We start from the raw sequence: 21,557 nt of genomic DNA, 5'->3' as shown, positions 1-21,557 counted from the left end.
CGGACGGGCTAGCCTTTGCTCCCGACGCGTATCAGTGAGCCTTGGACGCCCATGATCCTGTCTACCGGTTCACTAGTTGTCCTTCCTTGGACCACTAACCACTGCACACCGGGAACACTCCACAAGACCTGTCATTTTGGAGATGCTCTGACCCAGTCGTCGAGCCATCACAATTTGGCCCTTGCCCAAGTCACTCAGATCCTTCTTACACTTGCCCATTTTTCCTGCTTCCAACACATCAACTTCGAGAACTGACTGCTCACTATCCCACCCCTTGACAGGTGATCAGCACTATAAAGGAGATAAATGGGATAATCCACGTTATTCACGTCACCTGCCAGTGGTTTTAGTGTTTAATATTATAAACGACTGTAGCACCTTTTAATGAAGAGTACTGTTAGTCGTGAAATGGCGATTTGTATGTTTTATGCACGTTGTGTTTTACTGTTAGTGATGAAAAGACCAATGAAATTTAACATTCTATTAAATTAGCTTGTACAGTTGTTGTTTTTTTTGGGGGGGGGGTGTAATGACACCCTGTGTTATCGCCTGAGCACAGTTCATTATGAAGTGTTTGAGTGAAGAGTTTGTGGTGTAAAATTAGCTCTTGGCCCCTCAGTGCTTCAGGCCTTCCCCTCACAAAACATGGTGTCCAACCAGTGTCGTATTACACACCATAGCGTTCTTATAGTTTATCACCTAAACAACATCTGCTCATCATTTATCTTCTCCCGCTGTACATATATATATATATATATATATATATATATATATACACACACAAAAAAAAGAGGCGGAAGAAACCAGCCTAGTCATGCCTGAAAACTCTTCCGAAAAGAAAAGGAAAGACGCGTTTTTTTTTCTGTTTTTCCACACCGCGCGCGCCGAGCTCTCCAGAATAATCTGCAGTCTATTTCGAGCGCGCGCTGAGTAAGGCGAACCACGCTCCCCTTGCGATGGTCCCAACACTGAGCTGCACGCCTGTAAATAAAATAATAAAACAACTTTCGCGCTTTTAGACGCACAAAATGGAGTCTGGTAGGCAGGAAGAACGTGACAGGATCGAGCAGGAGATTCAGGACGACGGGACAGAGGCTAGAAACATCGACGACGATGAGGTTGAGGAACTACACAACAGGTAGCTGGCTAAAGCTATAGAGCTGTTTTTAAAGGTTGCATGACTACTGCATGCTGTTAACTGCATTAAAACTGTTAAACTATGAGTCTTTTACCAAGAGAACAAATTAAAACCTGGGTTTTTAAAAACAAAAACTTTTCCAATTCATTTATATGGCACACGTTGTCCTAGTTTTTTTTGTTTTTTAATTAATATAATCTGTCAGTTTATATCTTATTAATAAAACATCCCATCACATGGATGGTTTTTTTTTTTGTGTGTGTGTGCCTGATATATTTTCCACCTGCAAAATATCTGTTACACATTTGCAGAGCTACAAATCTCGGTCCCTAACCACTCATCACTCCCGAGATGTTCTCAGATTGCTGTAGCATGTCCTCGGACATACCTTTTCACGCCGTAGTGAACGCTCTTTATAACTCCTGCTTTGCTTTTGAAATTTATTCGACAGTTTAAAGGAAGTAGTCCAGGATCCGGCTGTAAAGCCCAAATTCCAGTGCCTGATGGTGGACCCGTCGTTCTCCATGGTGACCGTACAGAGCGAGGACAGTGGGATTGTGTGGGAGACTGCATCAAGCAGGTGCTCGACGCCATGGGCCTCAGAAGCCAGCTCTCCATCGGATTCGTACAGCCTGGAGGGTTCGGGGACACAGGGTAATATAGTTATCATCATGGATGACGACAAGGTGAGGAGAAGGAAAAAAACAAGCAGCAGAGGGAAGTTGGGTGACAGGTTTCGTAGACCAGGGTCCAGATTGTCGGGTCCTGCAATAGGAGAGGAGAGACCTGCAATGATTGAAGTATCTGTGCCAAATATAAGATGTGAAGACTCAGAGGATGGTCAAACAACAGAAGGAAAACCAGACAAGGATCAAGAGCTATTTAACCTGATTTCGGAGGGTTTCGAAATCCTCAATATTGTAGTACCATCTAAACTTCCTTCCGTGGATGAAGAATGCAGTACAGAATTGACAGACAATTTGTCCTACTTGGAGGACACTCCAAAGATCAAAACAAAATGCAAACCTGAAAGCCTAGCTCCCACCACCATTCCTGAGGTCATGGTGGACATTCAGGAAATAAAAGATGACAGTCATAAAGGCTTATCACAGACTCCTGCTAATCAGCAGCTCAGGAAAGATGAAACTGATATGGACTACTTGGAGAAATTCACACTGCTAGATCAACATGCACCAGATGACGAGTCTGAGAAGCCTGAGCCTACACAAGATATCGAGCAAGAGGAACCTCAGGTGCCGGAAGAAGAAAAGCTGGAGGACACAGTTGATGAGAATTCCTTCGTCATTGTCAGTGAGGTCGAAATCGCAGATGATCATCTAGATGAAGTGTTTTATGGAGCAAGTTGCAATGCAGAACCTGAACTTCCATCACACCATAAAGAAGACAAAGAACATGCAAGTGGGAGCTTTAAAACGCTCAAAGAGTGTGGTTCCACTTTATTTGGCAGCCAGGAGACTATCCTTACTCCGATTTTCCTTCCCTCTGGCCCACCCAAGATCATAGATCAAGATCTCCTTGATGAACCAAGAGCAATGTCGTTCCATTACTCAGATCTTTATGAAGATGCTACTGGAGATAGAAAAAAGGATGACGACGCCTCAGATATCGAAAGTGTCGTTTCCGAAAAGTCATTTAAAAGACGTTATTCCGATTCAGACGATGGAGACGGCTACCTGGAGAAATTCATATTGAAAGACGACACTCCTGCGGTTGAAGATGTACAAGAAGTTGATCGTCCCGAGGGTGACAGAGTGATATGGCCACAAAATAAATTTGAAATGACCGGATGTTTAAGTCGTGTTAAGGAAGATGATGCTCCAGAAGAAGAGAATGTTGGTGTCAATCAGACGGCGTTAGAGAGCAAACATGTTATAAAAGATGAATGCCAGCCTTCATATTCATCAAAGGACTGTGAAGATTGTGATGGACTGAAAACTGGCTGTATGACCGTTAAAACTGTTTCAGAGACTTTAGACGCATGTGAAGATTGTGATATGAAAACTGGCTGTGCAATCCAAAAAATCGTCTCATCCGATAACCTCCCTGTTAAAATAAACGAGGTACTTAAAACAGCAAATCATGAATCAGATAAATCTATATCCATAGAAGATGGGAAACGAAGCGACGTTCGGGAATTAAAGCACACAGACAAACAGGTTTCCAGACGTTTCGTGGAAGAAAAATCGACTGAATTGAATGACAGACTTGAGATTCTGCCGCAACAGCCGACAGATGACAAAAAGGTGACTGATAAGGCAGCTGAGCTTCAAGAAACCATTATTATTACCAAGGAAGAAGCACTAAACAAGGATCAGCAAGTTACAACTACAACACAAGACATAAGTAAACCGAATTTAGTGAAGGATATACATGTAAAAGATACGTCAGAAACAACTACATCTGAAGAAACCAGTCAAAAAAAGGTGTGTGACCCAGAGAAATCTGAAGATGTGACCAAGCACTCTGGGGAAAAAATGACAGTCCCTGAACCTGAATATCAAGTGAAAGTTAGTAAAGCAATACTGGAAAGCAAATCTGAAGTCCTCCAGAGTAGGAAGATACCTGCTCTAGAGGAAGACCTGAGAGATACCTCAGTCCAGTTCATTTTACCTGAAAGTGGGAAGCAGGAGCAAGTCACTGACAAAACTATGGTACCAGAGGTGGAAGGCCACAGTACAAGAGAAGCTGAAAGCAGTGAAGTCGAAACTGATTTTAAAACTATAAGTGAACAGAAGGTTTTGGAGGAGTTACCGGTAAGTGAAGCAGATACAACTGAAGTGAAAGGTGAAGAAATCAAGCTACAAGAACAGACTGAGAAAGACACAGTGCCAGTGTTTGATAGGAAGACTTCAGTTACAGACAGGGGAACAATAGAGAACACAGAAACAGTAGATTCCGCCTCGGCTGTGGAAAGTCTAAATAATGTAGCTAAGTGTGTCTTTCCACCGGAGAAGAAAGAGGGTGAGTTGGGGGAAATGGAGAAATACTCAGAGATACCAACAGGTTATGATCAAATCCTCGAGATCTCAGGCGAAACCAAAGAGGCTGAACGTGATGCTGTAACACTAACACAAGAAATTCCTGTAGCATGTCCTTCTGCTCCAGAAATCACAGAAAGAAATCTGACAGCAGCAGTGGTTGATGAGGAAGAGAACCTAGAGCTGGCTCATGTTTTAAATGACTCACATGCTGAGATTAAGATGATTTCACTCATTCCTGCTACGGAAACTGATGACTCATCCAAAGTTACTGTGCCACCACCTGTAATAAAGGGAGAAGACAGTGAGATAAAGGATGTAGCAATAGACAGAAGTAACTTAGAGACCACTGCTGAGGCCCTTAAGCCTGTATATACAGTACCTGCAGATGGTGTCTCTAAAGTGTCGGTACAAGTGGTAGAGGGAAAAAATGAAGGTAAATCGAAAAAAATACTTCTAAAGGACACACGCAAAGAAGAGTCATGGAGAACTCTGGAGCCTGCAAGTCCTTCCCCTCCAGTGGAGATACAGAACTCAATGAGGATTTCACCTTTAGAAGAAGTAGAATACATTAAAGAGAATGATAACTTTGCCGTGGATCGAAACATAAAACGGGACAAAGGCCCCTTTTCAACTTTACGGAGTTTCAGTCCACTGGAAGATCTCTCTGGGTTTGGCCGTGATTCGGCAGAGCCTGATTTGCGAAAGGAACTGTACGAGGAGCTGGATTATGAGATGGTCACCGAGCAAGATGCAAGACACTCAGAGAGTGAAGTAACTGTAGGTAAAGAAAGAGATCAGGAACGTGGCCAGGATCAATCTCCAGAGCCAACAATTGAGGCAGACTATGAGTTTATTGAGGATTTGGATGGCACCCAAATATCAGAGATCAGGCAATTGAAGGAAAAAGGGGCAATTCAGCCAATGGATGCATTCTGCCTCGTCTGCCGTTGCCCAATATTAATGACTGATGGCGGCCATGAAAATCATGAAGTGTCAACGTTGGAAAAAGCATTTGAAGACATTAAGGTAAGTTCGTCATCACTTCAAGCATTCCTACTCATACACGCCTGAATTTCCACTGTGATATGATCCTATCATATCACAGTAGAGATGATGGAGTATATACGTAGGAATGTTCCTCCATGGTCCTCCATGACATCATCTCTTGACAGCAGCCTGATATCTGATCTACATCGAGCTCTCTTTGGGGAAACTTAGATCATGAAGTCACCATCAGTTATTTCTTTTCATGTAGAGCCAGTGACTCTTCACATTTCAAACCTTGTATAGCTACTTACATACAGTATTTACTACTCACTTTTAGTTTCACTGCCTGTTGATAGAGTTTTCAGCATACCGTTAGCATAACTCAATGAGTTCTGAGGAAAATACCTCTCCGAAATCAATCAATCAATCAATGACAGAAATGAAATAACAACTATAATTCATCACCGAAGTTGTATTCATTCCCCAAACAATAGATCAGCCCTGATTTTTTAAGAGCGTGCATCTGTAAAAAGCACAGAGAGAAATACCCGCATCCAAGTTGGTTGCAGTGACTCGGTGAAAATGTGAAAGTTAATATGAAAGTTTTAAAAACACGATCGATTCTGTGAATTCCCTTTTCAGAATCAGCTGAGTAACTGGATATCAGTTTTACAAGAAAGATCGGAAAATACTGAAGATATGGTATCCGAACTCGAGCTGGCGTACAACTCTGTGGAGGTATACTCTGATTTAAATGTAGAATACAAAAGGTTAAAAATGGTTTGATATTACATTAGCAAAGACCGAATTTCCAAATGACTTCTGATTGTTCCCTTGTCTGGCGTCATACAGGAACAATGCAAGGACGGCGAGAAAGCCCTGGATGAACAGAATGAGGAGATGATGAAGCTGGTGATGGAGCGGTATAATGAAATGTCTCAAACTATGGAGGAGGAGAAAAAGGCCAGACTCGAGCAGCTTTACGATCAAATTGTGTCTTTCCAAGAGAACACTGACTCAGCCAAAGAGACGATGGAGACGGCAACAAAAGAGATGGAAGAGGCTGATGAGTTAGCGTTTTTGTCGGTGAGTGTGTCTTTACTGAAACTTCCATGTGGTCCTAATTTCCATATTTTTCATATGTCAAGCCATGCTCAATGAAATCACCGATATTCAATACACTTTGAATGTTTATATTTGACGTGAAGGAGACTCATTTGACTCATTCAAAATGAGTCCAAATTAGGTCTCAAGCAGTAAAGTAGGTGGAGTTGAAGAACATTTGAAGAATTCTTTTTATCCTTGAGGGACATCCACGAACACAAAGCTCCGCCCCTGAACCTGCAGTGGCTCATACGGTTTAACTAGAGCTAGCATTAGCATTGACTATCACTAGATCACATTCAAGTTCACTTGGCCGTTCATCTGCTGGAGAGTCAAGTGATAACACGACAAAAACGTGAAATTCGGCTCGTAGCGATTTATGAGAATGGTCAAGAAACGCTGTCACGTTTTTATTTCTCTGAAGGCAGTTCATCCAAAGCATCGAGTTATCCGGCGATAAAAATGCATCTACTTGATTTGTTATTCGCCAGCCATTCAAACTGTGTCATAGAGATTGCGTTTATGTACCTGTCCAGGAGCAACGCCACATATTCTGTGTTCCAGCTTCACCCCCTTCATGAGTAATGCATTTCTCCGTCTTGGAAAATCACTGCCAATGTTTATTCTAGTTTTGCTGCGTTTCTTATTGTTAAGGTTTGTTTTTTTCAACGCACAGCGTGGTTTGTTTTGCTCACAGGAGAAACTGGCTGTGCTGGGCATTTACTGTATTCTGCCATGTTTTGCCTCTACACTCCTCCCCCAGCCTGAGATGAGGGAGGAGTGAAGGGGCATTTGGGGATTGTCTATAAACAGAGGCCCATGTAAACACAAACAAGCAATACGGACCATAACAGGTTTTCTCAGCCACATAATACACTTGTGCTCAGGTCATGGCTAAAACAATTCTTTTTTATTTAAATCATGTTTTTCATATTTTCCAGGTTATCTGTACTAATATTTTTTTTGGGGGGGGGGGGGGGGGGGGGGGTTTATCACCTATTTCAGCCTAACCTCTGCCAACACTGCATAGTTTTGTCCGTCATTGTCTTGTACAATGATCTTTTGTCTAAAAGAATGACATGGAATTAATCTGACGTGTGTGAAATGAATTCTCCAGAAGGAAAGGTGTTAAATCAGATGTCTTTTTCTTCCATCCCCAGTCATACAGAGACATTGATATGAGGTAACGTACGAGTGTGTCGCACATGGTTCGAAGTTAGTAAGCTCTGTCACGGTGCTTGATATATTTTGAATACAACACGATGTTTGCAGTGAACAAGATGAAGTGTTTGCTGATGTCTTTGCTGCTGTTCTTTTGAAGTGTCTAATGATTTGCAAGTTTTTTTTTTTTTTTTAATTCTGCATGTAGATACAGCAGTGTAGTTCTGAAGCTCAAATGAATGTGGGAGTTTGCGTTGTAGTTCAGAAACGGAGATGAATGCATGAGCTGTGCTGTAATAATCATAATCGTATACGTCTACAGTATTATATACTGTATATGTGTGTGTGTGTATATAAATATATATATATATATATATATATATATATATTTATCTATCTATTTATTTATTTATTTACACACACACACACCTTCATATCTTAAAGTCTACATTTATGTTATTGAATTATGACAGGTTACAAACAGCTTTAGACTCAGCCATGTCTCTAGAGCTTGGCCCACGAGGTTTGCTCGTGTTTGAAGATTATGCCAAAGGCACCACAGGAAACGAGAAGAAAAACCGTCAAGTGATTCCAGGTAGGTCCTTAACATACCAGGTCTGTAATGGACCCCACTTGAATCACAGTTTGATTCGAGTAAGATGGTAAGAAGAAAGCCAAAGGTCTAACTTATTTCAGTTTGACTCTACATGTGCTATCGATATATCCGATTCTGAGCAGTCTTTTTGTTTCTGCTATTAATAGTGCCCCAGCAACCCCATCTTCAGCCGCAGGAGGCTAATTCTGCCACAGGCACCTCCGTCACAGTGTACTGGACAGTGAACGAAGGAGACATCATCGACTGTTTCCAAGTCTACTGCATGGAAGAACCTCAAGGAGGTAGGAAAGGGTGGAATCAAATTGATAGGAATGCAAGGTCATATCTGCAGTGTTCCCAGTGATGTCTGTCAATACTGGTGTCCTTATAGTGTTTGTTCTGGTCTTCTGGAAGAAGTTAGATTGGAATTGTAGTGTGCGTAACAAACTTTTCTTCTATTCAGTAACATTTCAGAATACAGTATGAGTGGAGGGTCACATATTGGACATATAATTTATATAGCTAATACACGTGCACACAAGTAGTGAATATAGCAATACTTTGGCAATGTTACTAGCTTATTACCGCTATGTTTGTATTGTGTTACCAATATCTTTCATTGTTTAAGAACTATTCATATGAAATCTATCTACCTTTTTAAAATCGTCTCCTTTAATACTTAGAGGAAATCTGGCATTTTCATTGTACTCGGGTTTGATTTTCTTGGCACCATCATTTTACATGGCACAACTTTACCGTTAACATATAGAATTAAGCACAGTCATTTATGAGAACTCTTTGTGCGTCGTGTGTTGTGAAAATAAATCGAGAGCAACATTAGAGAATTACCCTAACCGTTTTAGTAATCATTTCCAGAATCTGTAGTTATTAGGAAGAAGTAACACCTGCAAATTCTTCAAATAAGAATACGAGACACTAAAGAACCTGCTAATGTTGCCAAGTATGCACTACATGTGTGCACACTTACTGTATTAGTTATCAATTCATGTCTAACAGCACAGCTCAGAAAGTCATTCCAGCTGCAAGGCAAATCACTTTATCACTTTATTAACAATCCCAATCTAATGCGTTATCATTTCAGTATTAACAAATTATACAGGGACTTATTATACAGTTATTGATGCTCCAAAGAAACAGATTTTTAAACGTGTCTGATTGTTAATATAGTATAATAAGCTTTCTCTGAGCATGCTTGATTTAATATTTTTGGAAGGAGTCTCCAGTGTCAGCACTTTGTAACAGTAAGGCTTTTCCTTTAAGTATATTTTTTTGAAAAGGAACACCTTTGGGGTAGCTCGTTTTTGTTTTGAGTGTAATTTTTTGTTTCATGAACATCAAGAGAAGGGGGAAAGATCCGGCCGGTGAGGGAAAATGTGTTTATAGCTTTTATAACATGACAGATGTTTCATGGATGTTCAGTAGCATCAAATATAACTATAAATGGATAAAAAGTACAGTGTGATGTTCTAATAAATTGTTAGCGCTGGTAAATGAATTACACTGGGGCATGTTCTTATAGGAACATAATCACTATTTTCCCACGTTGTGTTTTGCCCCTTACAGAACCGTTAGCTTATATTAGATTAATAAATACCAAGTTGTATTTGGTTAAACTGAAGTGGATTGCTCTTCTGGTTCTTTTAATGTCATTTTTTTCTGTAGCCGTCTCGGAGGAGTACAGGGTGACAGTGAAGGAGAGTCATTGTAATCTAGAAGAGCTGGAGCCAGATAAGTGCTATAAGGTGTGGGTGATGGCAGTGAACTACACGGGATGCAGCCTGCCCAGTGAGAGACTTTCTTTCAGAACAGGTCAGTGGGATGTACAGCACTCTGCAAACGTTTCAGACTATCCATGAGGGTTATATTTCCAGAAAATTATCTGGATGGTGTTTGCGTGTTTAAAAAAAAACAACAAAAACCCCTATCTGACATTACAATAGATGCAGTCTAACATAAATACAAACAATTCTGTGGAAATCGTTCTCATCTTAACAGTCATATCTTTATGGGGCATAAAGAACTGTAGTCAGTTATTTGCTCGGAGTCATCTGGCACCAGAGTAAACGATTCGAGTCTGAGAACTCTTGTAGTGCATATTTCAGTTAAGAAAGCATTTTTTTTAATAGAAATAGTAAAAGCCAGAGAGATACTAGAGACCATCAAACATGGAGCAACTACCAGAGACAGAAAGTCTCATGGATAACTGAGTGTAAATAAGAGATTCATTGACAAAGGTACCAGTGGAAGAGCTGATGAGAAGCACACCTGCATGTTTCTGTGAATTACAGTCATTCAGTCACCTTCGGTAAACGATTCATCGCGGGTGATTCCAGAGCCGATCTCAGTCACACTGGCCGAGAGACAAGAATTACACACTGATTGGGACATGTTGAGGAATAATGAATATCTGGAGATGAATATTAACCAGGTAGAATAGAGGATGTAGAGTAAATCTAAACAGATATAACAGGAATCTAAACATATTGTGATTGACAAGGTGCATCTTTGGGGAAAAGTCTGAGTGTAAAAACCTTTTGCTTTCAGCATAATAACAACCCCAAACACACACGGCTTATTATTATTATTATTATTATTATTATTATTATAATATGGTGTCAGAGCAGTATTATACATATTATACATATTTTTGCAGTATATTATATAAATATCAATCTGTTTAAGTGAATTAGAGATACTGTATATCAGGATTAATATGATTTAGCCGTAGTATTGAGATTAATCCATACACTTATTTACAGTAGGGTTAATTCTTTACCGTGTCTGTTCGGACAGCCCCATCTGTTCCAGTGATTAACCCAGACGCCTGTACAGTGTTGTGGGACTCTGCTACAATCCGCTGGAGCTCATCCCAGCCCAGTTCTGCGGAGAACTTCACTCTAGAGTACTGCCGCCAGTACGCACTGGAGGGAGAGGGCCTCAGGTACATGTCAAATACTGCACTCTATACCTACTCCTCAAGAACCTGAGAGATTCTGCCGTTCTCAAAGGGTTCTTGTTAATGCAATACTTAAGTCTTTTTCATCCTATTCTCTATCTGCTGAATCTGTGCAGTATGAGATACTATGGATTAAAAAAAAAAAAAAAAAACCTCAACATGTTTTCCAGGATTGAGAACAGTACTGAGAATGCCCATCTGTAATGGAAATCTAAGGGCAGTTGTTGAATTCGAATGCTTAATGTACATGATTATCAGCAGTACCATTTAAACCACCTGCCTAATATTGTGTAGATCCCTTTTGTGCTGCCAAATCAGCTCTGACCCGTCGAGGCACGGACTCCACAAGACCTCTGAAGGTGTGCTGTGGTATCTGGCACCAAGACGTTAGCAGCAGATCCTTTAAGTCCTGTAAGTTGTGATGTGAGGCCTCCATGGATCAGACATGTTTGTCCAGCACGTCCAACAGATTCCCGATCGGATTGAGATCTGGGGAATTTGGAGGCCAAGTCAACACCTTGAACTCTCTGTCATGTTCCTCACACCATTCCTGAACATTTTTTACAGTGTCGCAGGACGCATTATCCTGCTGAAAGAGGCCACTGCCATCCATTAGGGAAGGTCTGATGTCACGTGCCCATTGTAGGCGCTTTCGGCATAGGCAATCTGACCGGTCTGAGGCTACGTAGCCCATTAAGCAGCGGTGTGTTCTGACATCTTTCTATAATAGCCAGCATGAACTTGTTCAGCAGTTTGTGCTACAGTAGCTTTTCTTCGCTCCCCATGTACAACAATGAGCCTTGGGCATCCGGTTCACCAGCTGTCCCTCCTTGGACCACAAGTCCTGCTGTTTTGGAGACGCTCTGACCCAGTCGTCGAGCCTACACAATTTGGCCCTCGTCAAAGTCGCTCAGATCCTTACACTTGCCCATTTTTCCTGCTTCCAACACATCAACTTCTAGAACTGACTGTTCACTTCCTGCCCAATATATCCCACCCCTTGACAGGTGCAATTGTAACGAGATAATCAATGTTATTCACTTCACTTGTCAGGGGTTTTAATGTTATGGCTGTTCGGTGTATTAAGTGAATCTAAAACTACAGTACACTCAGTAGCACACCAACAGTAAGTCTGAGGATGAGGCAGAAATGAGAGAATGTCTTACTAAACCTGTCCTTATGGGGTTTTGTCCAACTTTCTAAGTAAAGTAAAAATGATTTCAGTTACTTACAATTTTCCTTGTTTGTGGTATTGATGCTGGGTCAGGTTTTGAGCCGTGTTGGTAATGCATAACTACGAACTGAAAAATCATCCTGTGTCTGAAAGGATTCATCTTTACCAGTTTAGAGCTTCTATGAAAGGAGTCAGAGAACTTTGCACTTTGGTATAAGAGGAATAAAAGACTTTGGGACATATTCGGGAAAATAATCCACTTCGGGGTGGTAACATTACATATGCGGTAGATAGAAAAACGTGAATATTCCCTTAACATCAATTTTGTTTTACACCACATTAGAATATAACAGCATTGCCCTAAGAAGTGCCAACAAATAGCAATAAACCCTTGATACAGACACATAGGTATAATTGACTTTCTGACTTAACTGCTTCAGTTTATTCTCAAATGCACTGCACAGGCAGCTACTATTTGCCCTGATGCCCCCAAACTGCAGCTTACAGCACTAAGAGGCTTTATAATAAGATGGAGCTGACTGATAATGATCTCTTTCCTCACAGGTCTGTGTCTGGGATAAAAGGCTGTGAGCACAAGGTCCTCCTGCAGCCCAATGAGAACTTCCTCTTTTACATCAAATCAGTGAACAGTGCAGGAGCCAGTGACCAGAGCGAAGCAGCTCTCATCTCCACACGAGGTTAGAGCCCAGACCACCTCAGTCTTTCATTGCAGTTAGATCATTTTTCTCATCAAGGTAACGTGTGTGTGTGTGTGTGTGTGTGTGTGTGTATACACTTACCGTCCACTTAGGAACACCTGTACACCTGCTCATTTATGCAGTTATCCAATCAGCCAATCATATCACAGCAGCACAATGCATAAAATCATGCAGATACAGGTCAAGATCTTCAGTTAATGTACTGAAACACCTTGTTGACTGGACAGTTGAAGACTGAAAAAAGACGGGAATTTTTTTTCTTCTTCTTCTAATTTTCAACCGTCGCAGTTTCGATGAGCCTGTGCCCATGATATCCTCAGATTCTTGTTCTTAACCGACATGAGTGGAACCTGATGTGGTCTTCTGCTGTTGTAGCTCATCCACCTCAGGGTTGATGTGTTGTGCATTCTGAGATGCTTTTCTGCTCACCACGGCTTGAACCGATCTGTCCATTCTCCTCTGACCTCTCTTATGAGCGAGGCGTTTCCACCCACAGAACACGCTTTTTCCCCACCCCCCACCATTGTGTAAACTCTAGAGAATGTTGTGAGTGAAATTCCCAGGAGATCAGCAGTTTCTGAAATACTCAAACCAGCCCTTCTGTTACCAACAACCACGCCATGATCAGAATCACAGAGATCGCAGTTTTTCTTCATTCTGATGTTAAGATTAACTGAAGCTCTTGACCTGTATTTGCATGATTTTTGCATTGCACTGCTGCCACATGATTGGCTGATTGGATAACTGCATGAATATGCAGGTGTACATATATTAGTATAAACTGATGTGGTTCTGATGCAGTTCTTTCAGTCTGTTTTTTTTTTTTTTTTTTTTTTTAAACTGTTCAGGTACCAGGTTCCACTTACTGAGTGAAACAGCTCATATGGCACTTAAGGTTTCCGAGGACAAGAACTCTGTGAAGTATCCGGTGGAAAACTACAATAAGATGTCCGAACTTATCGAGTGAGTGCTTAAACATATTTGATGAGTATTATCACAGTAATATTATTATTTCATTCAGCCACACACTTGTTTAGATTTTTAAAGAACCGGTTCCTTTAGTGCTTCTTTCTCTTTGTTCACAGTATCAGTAGCACCGGTCATTAAAAGACCCACCTCTTCACCAAGCACATAAATGAGAGGGGGGAAAAAACAAATAAACAAAAAAGATCTTGACTTTGATGGTCTTCGTTGCTGTACAAACTCATAGATTGATATTATTCTTAGACTCCGACCCATTTATCCTAGCATGAAGATTTAAACTTCTATGTAAAGCACTTCTGTAAGTCGGTCTGGATAAGGATGTCTGCTAAATGCAGTAAATGAAAAATTAGCACGAGCGATTACCAGGGACAAAAAATTTGATGTGTTTTCCAAAAACAGACTTATATTGGGAGTTGGGAGCAAACATCAATAAATGCTTATGCAAAATGCAGAGTTTGTAGCTTTTATGATTCTGGTGTGGTATGATTAAGATCTACGTCCGTGTAAGTCCTACATAAAATCTTACAAAGATAGTACTATTTTTCCAAAGAAAGAATTTGTCATTTTGGTTGACAATATTGTTTTTTATATACTGTTTGGGAAGACTATTAAAGACGAATAACAATATATAATAACAGTTTCATTCTAAGCCTTTAGTTGCTATATTTTAACTGTTGTAGTTTTGAATTTGTGTTTTTTTTATATATATATATATATATATATATATATATATATATATATATATATATATATATATATATATATATATATATATATATATATACACACAGTGAGGGAAAAAAGTATTTGATCCCCTGCTGATTTTGTACGTTTGCCCACTGACAAAGAAATGATCATTCTATAACTTTAATGGTAGATTTATTTGAACAGTGAGAGACAGAATAACAACAAAAAAATCCAGAAAAACGCATGTCAAAAATGTTATAAATTGATTTGCATTTTAATGAGGGAAATAAGTATTTGACCCCTCTGCAAAACATGACTTAGTACTTGGTTTAAAAACCCTTGTTGGCAATCACAGAGGTCAGACGTTTCTTGTAGTTGGCCACCAGGTTTGCACACATCTCAGGAGGGATTTTGTCCCACTCCTCTTTGCAGATCTTCTCCAAATCATTAAGGTTTCGAGGCTGACGTTTGGCAACTCGAACCTTCAGCTCCCTCCACAGATTTTCTATGGGATTAAGGTCTGGAGACTGCCTAGGCCACTCCAGGACCTTAATGTGCTTCTTCTTGAGCCACTCCTTTGTTGCCTTGGCCGTGTGTTTTGGGTCATTGTCATGCTGGAATACCCATCCACGACCCATTTTCAATGCCCTGTCTGAGGGAAGGAGGTTCTCACCCAAGATTTGACGGTACATGGCCCCGTCCATCGTCCCTTTGATGCGGTGAAGTTGTCCTGTCCCCTTAGCAGAAAAACACCCCCAAAGCATAATGCTTCCACCTCCATGTTTGACGGTGGGGATGGTGTTCTTGGCGTCATAGGCAGCATTCCTCCTCCTCCAAACACGGCGAGTTGAGTTGATGCCAAAGAGCTCCATTTTGGTCTCATCTGACCTCAACACTTTCACCCAGTTGTCCTCTGAATCATTCAGATGTTCAGTGGCAAACTTCAGACGGGCATGTATATGTGCTTTCTTGAGCAGCGGACCTTGCGGGCGCTGCAGGATTTCAGTCCTTCACGGCGTAGTGTGTTACCAGTTGTTTTCTTGGTGACTATGGTCCCAGCTGCCTTGAGATCATTGACAAGATCCTCCCGTGTAGTTCTGGGCTGATTCCTCACTGTTCTCATGATCACTGCAACTCCACGAGGTGAGATCTTGCATGGAGCCCCAGGCCGAGGGAGATTGACAGTTCTTTTGTGCTTCTTCCATTTGCGAATAATCGCACCAACTGTTGTCCCCTTCTCACCAAGCTGCTTGGCAATGGTCTTGTAGCCCATTCCAGACTTGTGTAGGTCTACAATCTTGTCCCTGACATCCTTGGAGAGCTCTTTGGTCTTGGCCATGGTGGAGAGTTTGGAATCTGACTGATTGATTGCTTCTGTGGACAGGTGTCTTTTATACAGGTAACAAACTGATATTAGGAGCACTCATTAAAATGCAAATTAATTTATAAAATTTTTGACATGCGTTTTTCTGGATTTTTTTGTTGTTATTCTGTCTCTCACTGTTCAAATACAACTACCATTAAAATTCCAGACTGATCATTTCTTTGTAAGTGGGCAAACGTACAAAATCAGCAGGGGATCAAATACTTTTTTCCCTCACTGTATATATATATATATATATATATATATACATATATATATATGTATATGTATATGTATGTATGTGTGTGTGTGTGTGTGTGTGTGTATATATATATATATATATATATATATATATATATATATATATATATATATATATATGTACGGTGCATCCAGAAAGTATTCACAGCGCTTCACATTTTGTTATGTTACAGCCTTATTCCAAAATGGATTAAATACATTATTTTCCTCAAAATTCTACAAAAAATACCCCATAATGACAACGTGAAAGAAGTTTGTTTGAAATCTTTGCAAAATTATTAAAAATAAAAAACAAAAAAAGCACACTTACATAAGTATTCACAGCCTTTGCCATGACACTCAAAACTGAGCTCAGGTGCATCCTGTTTCCACTGATCATCCTTGAGATGTTTCTACAACTCGATTGGAGTCCACCTGTGGTAAATTCAGTTGATTGGACATGATTTGGAAAGGCATACACCTGTCTATATAAGGTCCCATAGTTAACAATGCATGTCAGAGCACAAGCCAAGCCATGAAGTCCAAGGAACTGTCTGTAGACCTCCGAGACAGGATTGTATCGAGGCACAGATCTGGGGAAGGTTACAGAAACATTTCTGCAGCATTGAAGGTCTCAATGAGCACAGTGGCCTCCATCATCCGTAAATGGAAGAAGTTTGGAACCACCAGGACTCTTCCTAGAGCTGGCCACCAGGCCAAACTGAGCGATCGGGGGAGAAGGGCCTTAGTCAGGGAGGTGACCAAAAACCCGATGGTCACTCTGACAGAGCTCCAGTGTGTCTCTGTGGAGAGAGGAGAACCTTCCAGAAGAGCAACCATCTCTGCAGCACTCCACCAATCAGGCCTGTATGGTAGAGTGGCCAGATGGAAGCCACTCCTCAGAAAAAGGCACATGACAGCCCACCTGGAGTTTTCCAAAAGGCACCTGAAGGATTCTCAGACCATGAGAAACAAAGATTGAACTCTTTGGCCTGAATGGCAAGCGTCATGTCTGGAGGAAACCAGGCACCACTCATCACCTGGCAAATACCATCCCTACAGTGAAGCATGGTGGTGGCAGTATCATGCTGTGGGGAGGTTTTTCAGCAGCAGGAACTGGGAGACTAGTCAGAAGTTTATACACATTATTTTAGAATAATAAAGTCATCAAAACTCTGAAATAATACAAGTTGAACTATGGGAATTATGTTGTGATAAAAAATACAAAATAAATCAAAATAATTTAATATTTTAGCATCTTCAAAGTAGACACGCTTTTTGCTGAGAATTTCCAGAAATGTTTTTTGGGCATTTTTTCAACTGATTTCTTGAGGAATTCTCCTGAGATGGTTTTTAACCAGTAGTAAAGGAGTTCCCACCTATGCTGGACTCTTATTGGCTGCTTTTCAGAATATTTCGCTCAGAGTCATCCGTTTAAAAAAAAAAAAACAACAACAACAAAAAAAACATTTTGTAAATGAAATGTTCATTTTCTAATGAAAGAAATTAATATGTCAGCACGATTATATTTTTATCTACAACACCAATTTCACACATTTAATCATACACCTTCAGATCAAAAGGTGTTTTCATTAGAAACATTTCAGTTGAGTGTCCACAAACGTTTGACCGGCAGTGGGTATAACGTCAGTTGTACGTGATTTTCAAGGTAAATGAGTTTTGTTTGCATTTCACAGTATAGGAAATCCTTGTCCTTGGTAAATACACAGGTACTACAGTTGTAGAGGACAGAGATTAGGTTGAAAAATGGAGAATTTCTTCAATGCTAGTTTGACTGCTGTTCTTTCCACATTTTTTTTTAACTCATACACTTTTCCTGGCAGATGTCCAGCAGTGAGAGGCGAGCTGCTACCTCGTGTTGGATGTCACTACTGGGAAACCGTGGTGGTTGGCTGTAAAGCCTACCGCATTGGTGTTGCTTATCATACAGAACCACAAGACAGCACAGTGGGTGACAGCAGCACCTCCTGGTGTCTGCACTGTGTACCCACATCCATCAGGTTTGATACTATCACTATTTAGCTGAGATACAGTAAGTTTGTGTTTCCATCTCATCATTTTCCATCATCCTCGTTTCACGTCACTGTTCGCCGTCACAGCTGTAGGTTCGAGCTGCTCCATGACAGCGTGGAATCGGACATCTTTGTGACGGAAGTTCCTGCTCGTATCGGCACTCTACTGGACTTCACACAGGGCCGCTTGGTCTTCTTCAACGCTCAGAATGGCCAGTGTCTGGGCTCGTTCCAGCACGCCTTCAGCCAGCCCTGCTACCCCGTATTTACCCTGGAGAGACCTGGTAACCTGGAGCTTAAAATGACCATGGAGGTCCCAGAGATTGCCAAACACTGGTAGCTCAGATAAAGATGGATTTCTGGAGAATCCATCTTTATCTTCTTGGCCTTTGGGATCTGCAATTTGATAAGACTGTGTGTGTTTCATATTTATTAGGTTCTTGGAAAGAAATTTGAAATTTCAGGCTCAAGTAAGTGTGATTCTTCTCTCTTTGTATATGATATACAGTATGTTTTTTTTTTTTTTAAAGGAATATTCCAGCATTTTCCAACCTAATCTCTATCTAACACGTAGAATTTTGATGATTCCCTGTACTGGGACAAGAATGGAAAACTGATTGCTTGGAATAAACTGTAATCTTTAGGGTTAATTTATTTATTGTATTGACAAAAAACAAACAAAAACGAAACCCCTTTTTTAGTTAAAAAAAAAACAAAAAAAAAAACACCTCACTTATAATAGAAGCCTAAGGGCACTTGTTAAATCCTATCAATAATATGCAAATATTTAAAGCGTATATTTATTATTACATAACATTTAAAGTTCAAAACATGAGAGAATATCATACCAAAGCTGTTGTTACGGAATTGAATCCAAGGTTCAAGCACAGGAGTAATGCCGCACAAACCAATTCTGGTGACTTTTGTTTTGTCGTATGTATCCATGCAGGTGGAAAGTCCGTACTCATTTCTGTACAGATCATTGAAGCTAACTGTTCCATACAGATTTAGATCTACTTGACAACAAACCTTTGAAGAAGTCACTAAAATGGCGTGCAAAAAGTTTAGACACTCAGACTTCTACTATAAATGAGTAAATAAATTTAAAAAAGTTTTCTGTTCTTTTCTCAGTGCAGGAAATGAGTCCGGGGGGTAATAACACATTTACACATTAACACAAACAGCTGATTGAGATTAGGTTAAAAAAGTCATACAGTGGAGTATTCCTTTAACGTAAAGATGTCTTTTAAAAGGGAATTTATTTGAAATAGTTTTTCCATTTTGTTTTGGTGGTTAATGCGGCTTCTAGGTTTGTAAATATGGAAATGGTGAATGCACACTATTTATTCAATCACGTAATAACCAGTAGGGTAATGTACTAAAAGCAGTGGAGTATAGAGTGTATGCTATGAGAATACCATGCTGGAGTATAGTGTAGTTGTATAGTATATACTTCTCCAGGATTTTCAACAGATTTGATTGCAGTTGATATCGTTTACTTTTATCACTCGAGATCATTTCCCTGCACTGTTCACATCCGAGCCGACCAGCAGGTGGTGCTGTAGTCTCGTGCAGTTTTCAGAGATTTCATCTATTTTTTTTTTTCTCCCCTTCTGCTCTGTTCAGGGGAAATTTCTCACTTGCTAATTAAATACTGAAGGTCATGGAGTGAATAGTGACTCATTTGAGATTTCTGATTGAGATTTTGTTTGCTTTTCGGTTACACGTTTGTCATCCTAGTTTCTTAGAGATCGCTTCAAATCTAGAACAAAACAAACAGTCTATATAACTATCCAACTAGAAATTGAAATATTTCAAAGTGTTTTCGCATGCCCATGCCTGGCCATGCCAGCAGCAAGAGTCTGTCTTTTTCCGTATTGACAGAGGTTTAATCATGTTTAAAATGTCCGTATATTTCCAACTTACAAGAATACATACTTTATTCACATATATTCTTTTTAGTGGTCATTTTTGACCTTTTTTTTTTTTTTTTTGCATAGACAATGTATTATACTGTTTATAAACCAAACATTTTCTTTTCTTATAACCAGCAGTTTATTTATCTTCAGTTTCTAAATGTCTTTTCTTTTCTGTGTTTAATTATGGTGTAATATTTTTTTTTTTGTAATTGTATGAAGCAAAACCAGACTAAAAAGTCATCCATTTCATTGACAGCGAGAGACTGATTAGAAATAAATAACAGTTTCAATGTTATAATTATTTTATCTAGTTTATAGATTGTATATTTATATATTTGTCACCCAGTGAGCTGAATTCGGAGCAATTCTAGAATCCCCTTTTTTGACAGGTTTACAGTATGTTAAAATACCCTTTCATCTACCACAAGAGGTCATTGCACAATAATGTGAGCCCCTGATTTAGCTTCAATTCTCTGTATTTTACGGAGCCCTGAATTTCACATTGTGAGGCCTAATCCTGTGACTAATGACTTATAAATTTTGGAATAATATAAGCTCCAACTCATTTGCGAGCAGAACGCTGAGCTCGAAGCTTAGAGAGCTGTTTACTGGCTAAAAAAAAAGTATTTGAATTTCAAGCACAGTTGGATTTACTCAGCGCACATTGAGCCAAACAGAATAAAACCCACACACAGTAATTCAGTCCTTCTTTTTGTTATTTTGCTGGCTATTGCGCAAACCCCAGAAATAAATGAAATGTGTTTCGAAGCCTGCTACACTGAACCTCAATCAGTCAGTAATATATTGTTTAAAAAAAAAGGGGCTATTCTTACGTGTGGAGGAATTAGACATCTGTTTTACAGTCAAAAACTCCTGCACTTCCAAAACATCGCTTTCAGAGTAGACAAAGAAATTCCCAATGGTAATCAGCTTAGTTTTTTTTTTTCTTTTTTCTTTTCCAAAGAACAGGTCTTGATTTTTCTTCGAACTGTTTGTACTTTCACTAGATTTACTAGTTTGTTAAATATCCACAATGTGCACCTCCGTCAATGTAAGGATGCATTTTAGTTTCCCAGAATCAGTTCGCCACGCCGAGAATAATTTAGGGAATGTTCTGCCCATCTTCTCATTCCCGTCATTTCTGGTAAAGAATAAAGACGTGAAAATACTCATGGGGTAGGAAAAATAAGACGGGAAGTGTTATGGACGGCTTATTACGGACATCGACGCTGGGTCCTGTTCTTTATGAGCTGGGTGGCTCATCATAACAGCACAGGATGGAAATAAAGTTCATGTCAAAGGAAGAAAAAAAAAAAACACCAGAGTGAGTTCAGAGAGAAAACTATCGTGGAACGACGTTGCTTGCGCACTAATGTCCAGACAGTCCTGTTTAGATTCCAGTCTCTTGAACAGCCACCGTTTCAGAGACAAAATCATACTGTAAACTCAATTTTATTACATTTCTATTTGAACA

The 21,557-nt window shown here is 40.0% G+C and overlaps 1 protein-coding gene across 1 annotated transcript; it reads left to right on the top strand.

Annotated features, from left to right (window-relative positions):
* The first annotated feature begins 791 nt into the window (after nucleotides 1-791).
* On the top strand, nucleotides 792-19,837 carry cmya5 (cardiomyopathy associated 5). Its single transcript, XM_017452423.3, has 13 exons — nucleotides 792-1,138; nucleotides 1,590-5,166; nucleotides 5,770-5,865; nucleotides 5,980-6,213; nucleotides 7,392-7,414; nucleotides 7,866-7,987; nucleotides 8,155-8,289; nucleotides 9,671-9,817; nucleotides 10,802-10,949; nucleotides 12,703-12,836; nucleotides 13,706-13,820; nucleotides 17,976-18,152; nucleotides 18,252-19,837. Exons 1-13 carry the CDS (start codon nucleotides 1,029-1,031, stop codon nucleotides 18,502-18,504), a joined length of 5,271 nt encoding a protein of 1,756 aa, XP_017307912.1. The 5' UTR covers nucleotides 792-1,028; the 3' UTR covers nucleotides 18,505-19,837.
* Nucleotides 19,838-21,557: the final 1,720 nt, after the last annotated feature.

The sequence above is a fragment of the Ictalurus punctatus genome, chromosome 22 (genome assembly GCF_001660625.3).
Source record: "Ictalurus punctatus breed USDA103 chromosome 22, Coco_2.0, whole genome shotgun sequence".
Lineage (NCBI taxonomy): Eukaryota > Metazoa > Chordata > Actinopteri > Siluriformes > Ictaluridae > Ictalurus > Ictalurus punctatus.
Note: the sequence above shows the minus strand (reverse complement) of the source record. Positions and strands in the feature narration are given on the sequence as shown.

Bases quoted from the DNA above. Each gene is read 5' to 3' on its own strand.
- cmya5 (XM_017452423.3), top strand. From the start codon at position 1,029: ATGGAGTCTGGTAGGCAGGAAGAACGTGACAGGATCGAGCAGGAGATT. The intron at 7,988-8,154 runs GTAGGTCCTTAA...TGCTATTAATAG, and splicing joins AAACCGTCAAGTGATTCCAG to TGCCCCAGCAACCCCATCTT. The intron at 10,950-12,702 runs GTACATGTCAAA...CTTTCCTCACAG, and splicing joins CTGGAGGGAGAGGGCCTCAG to GTCTGTGTCTGGGATAAAAG.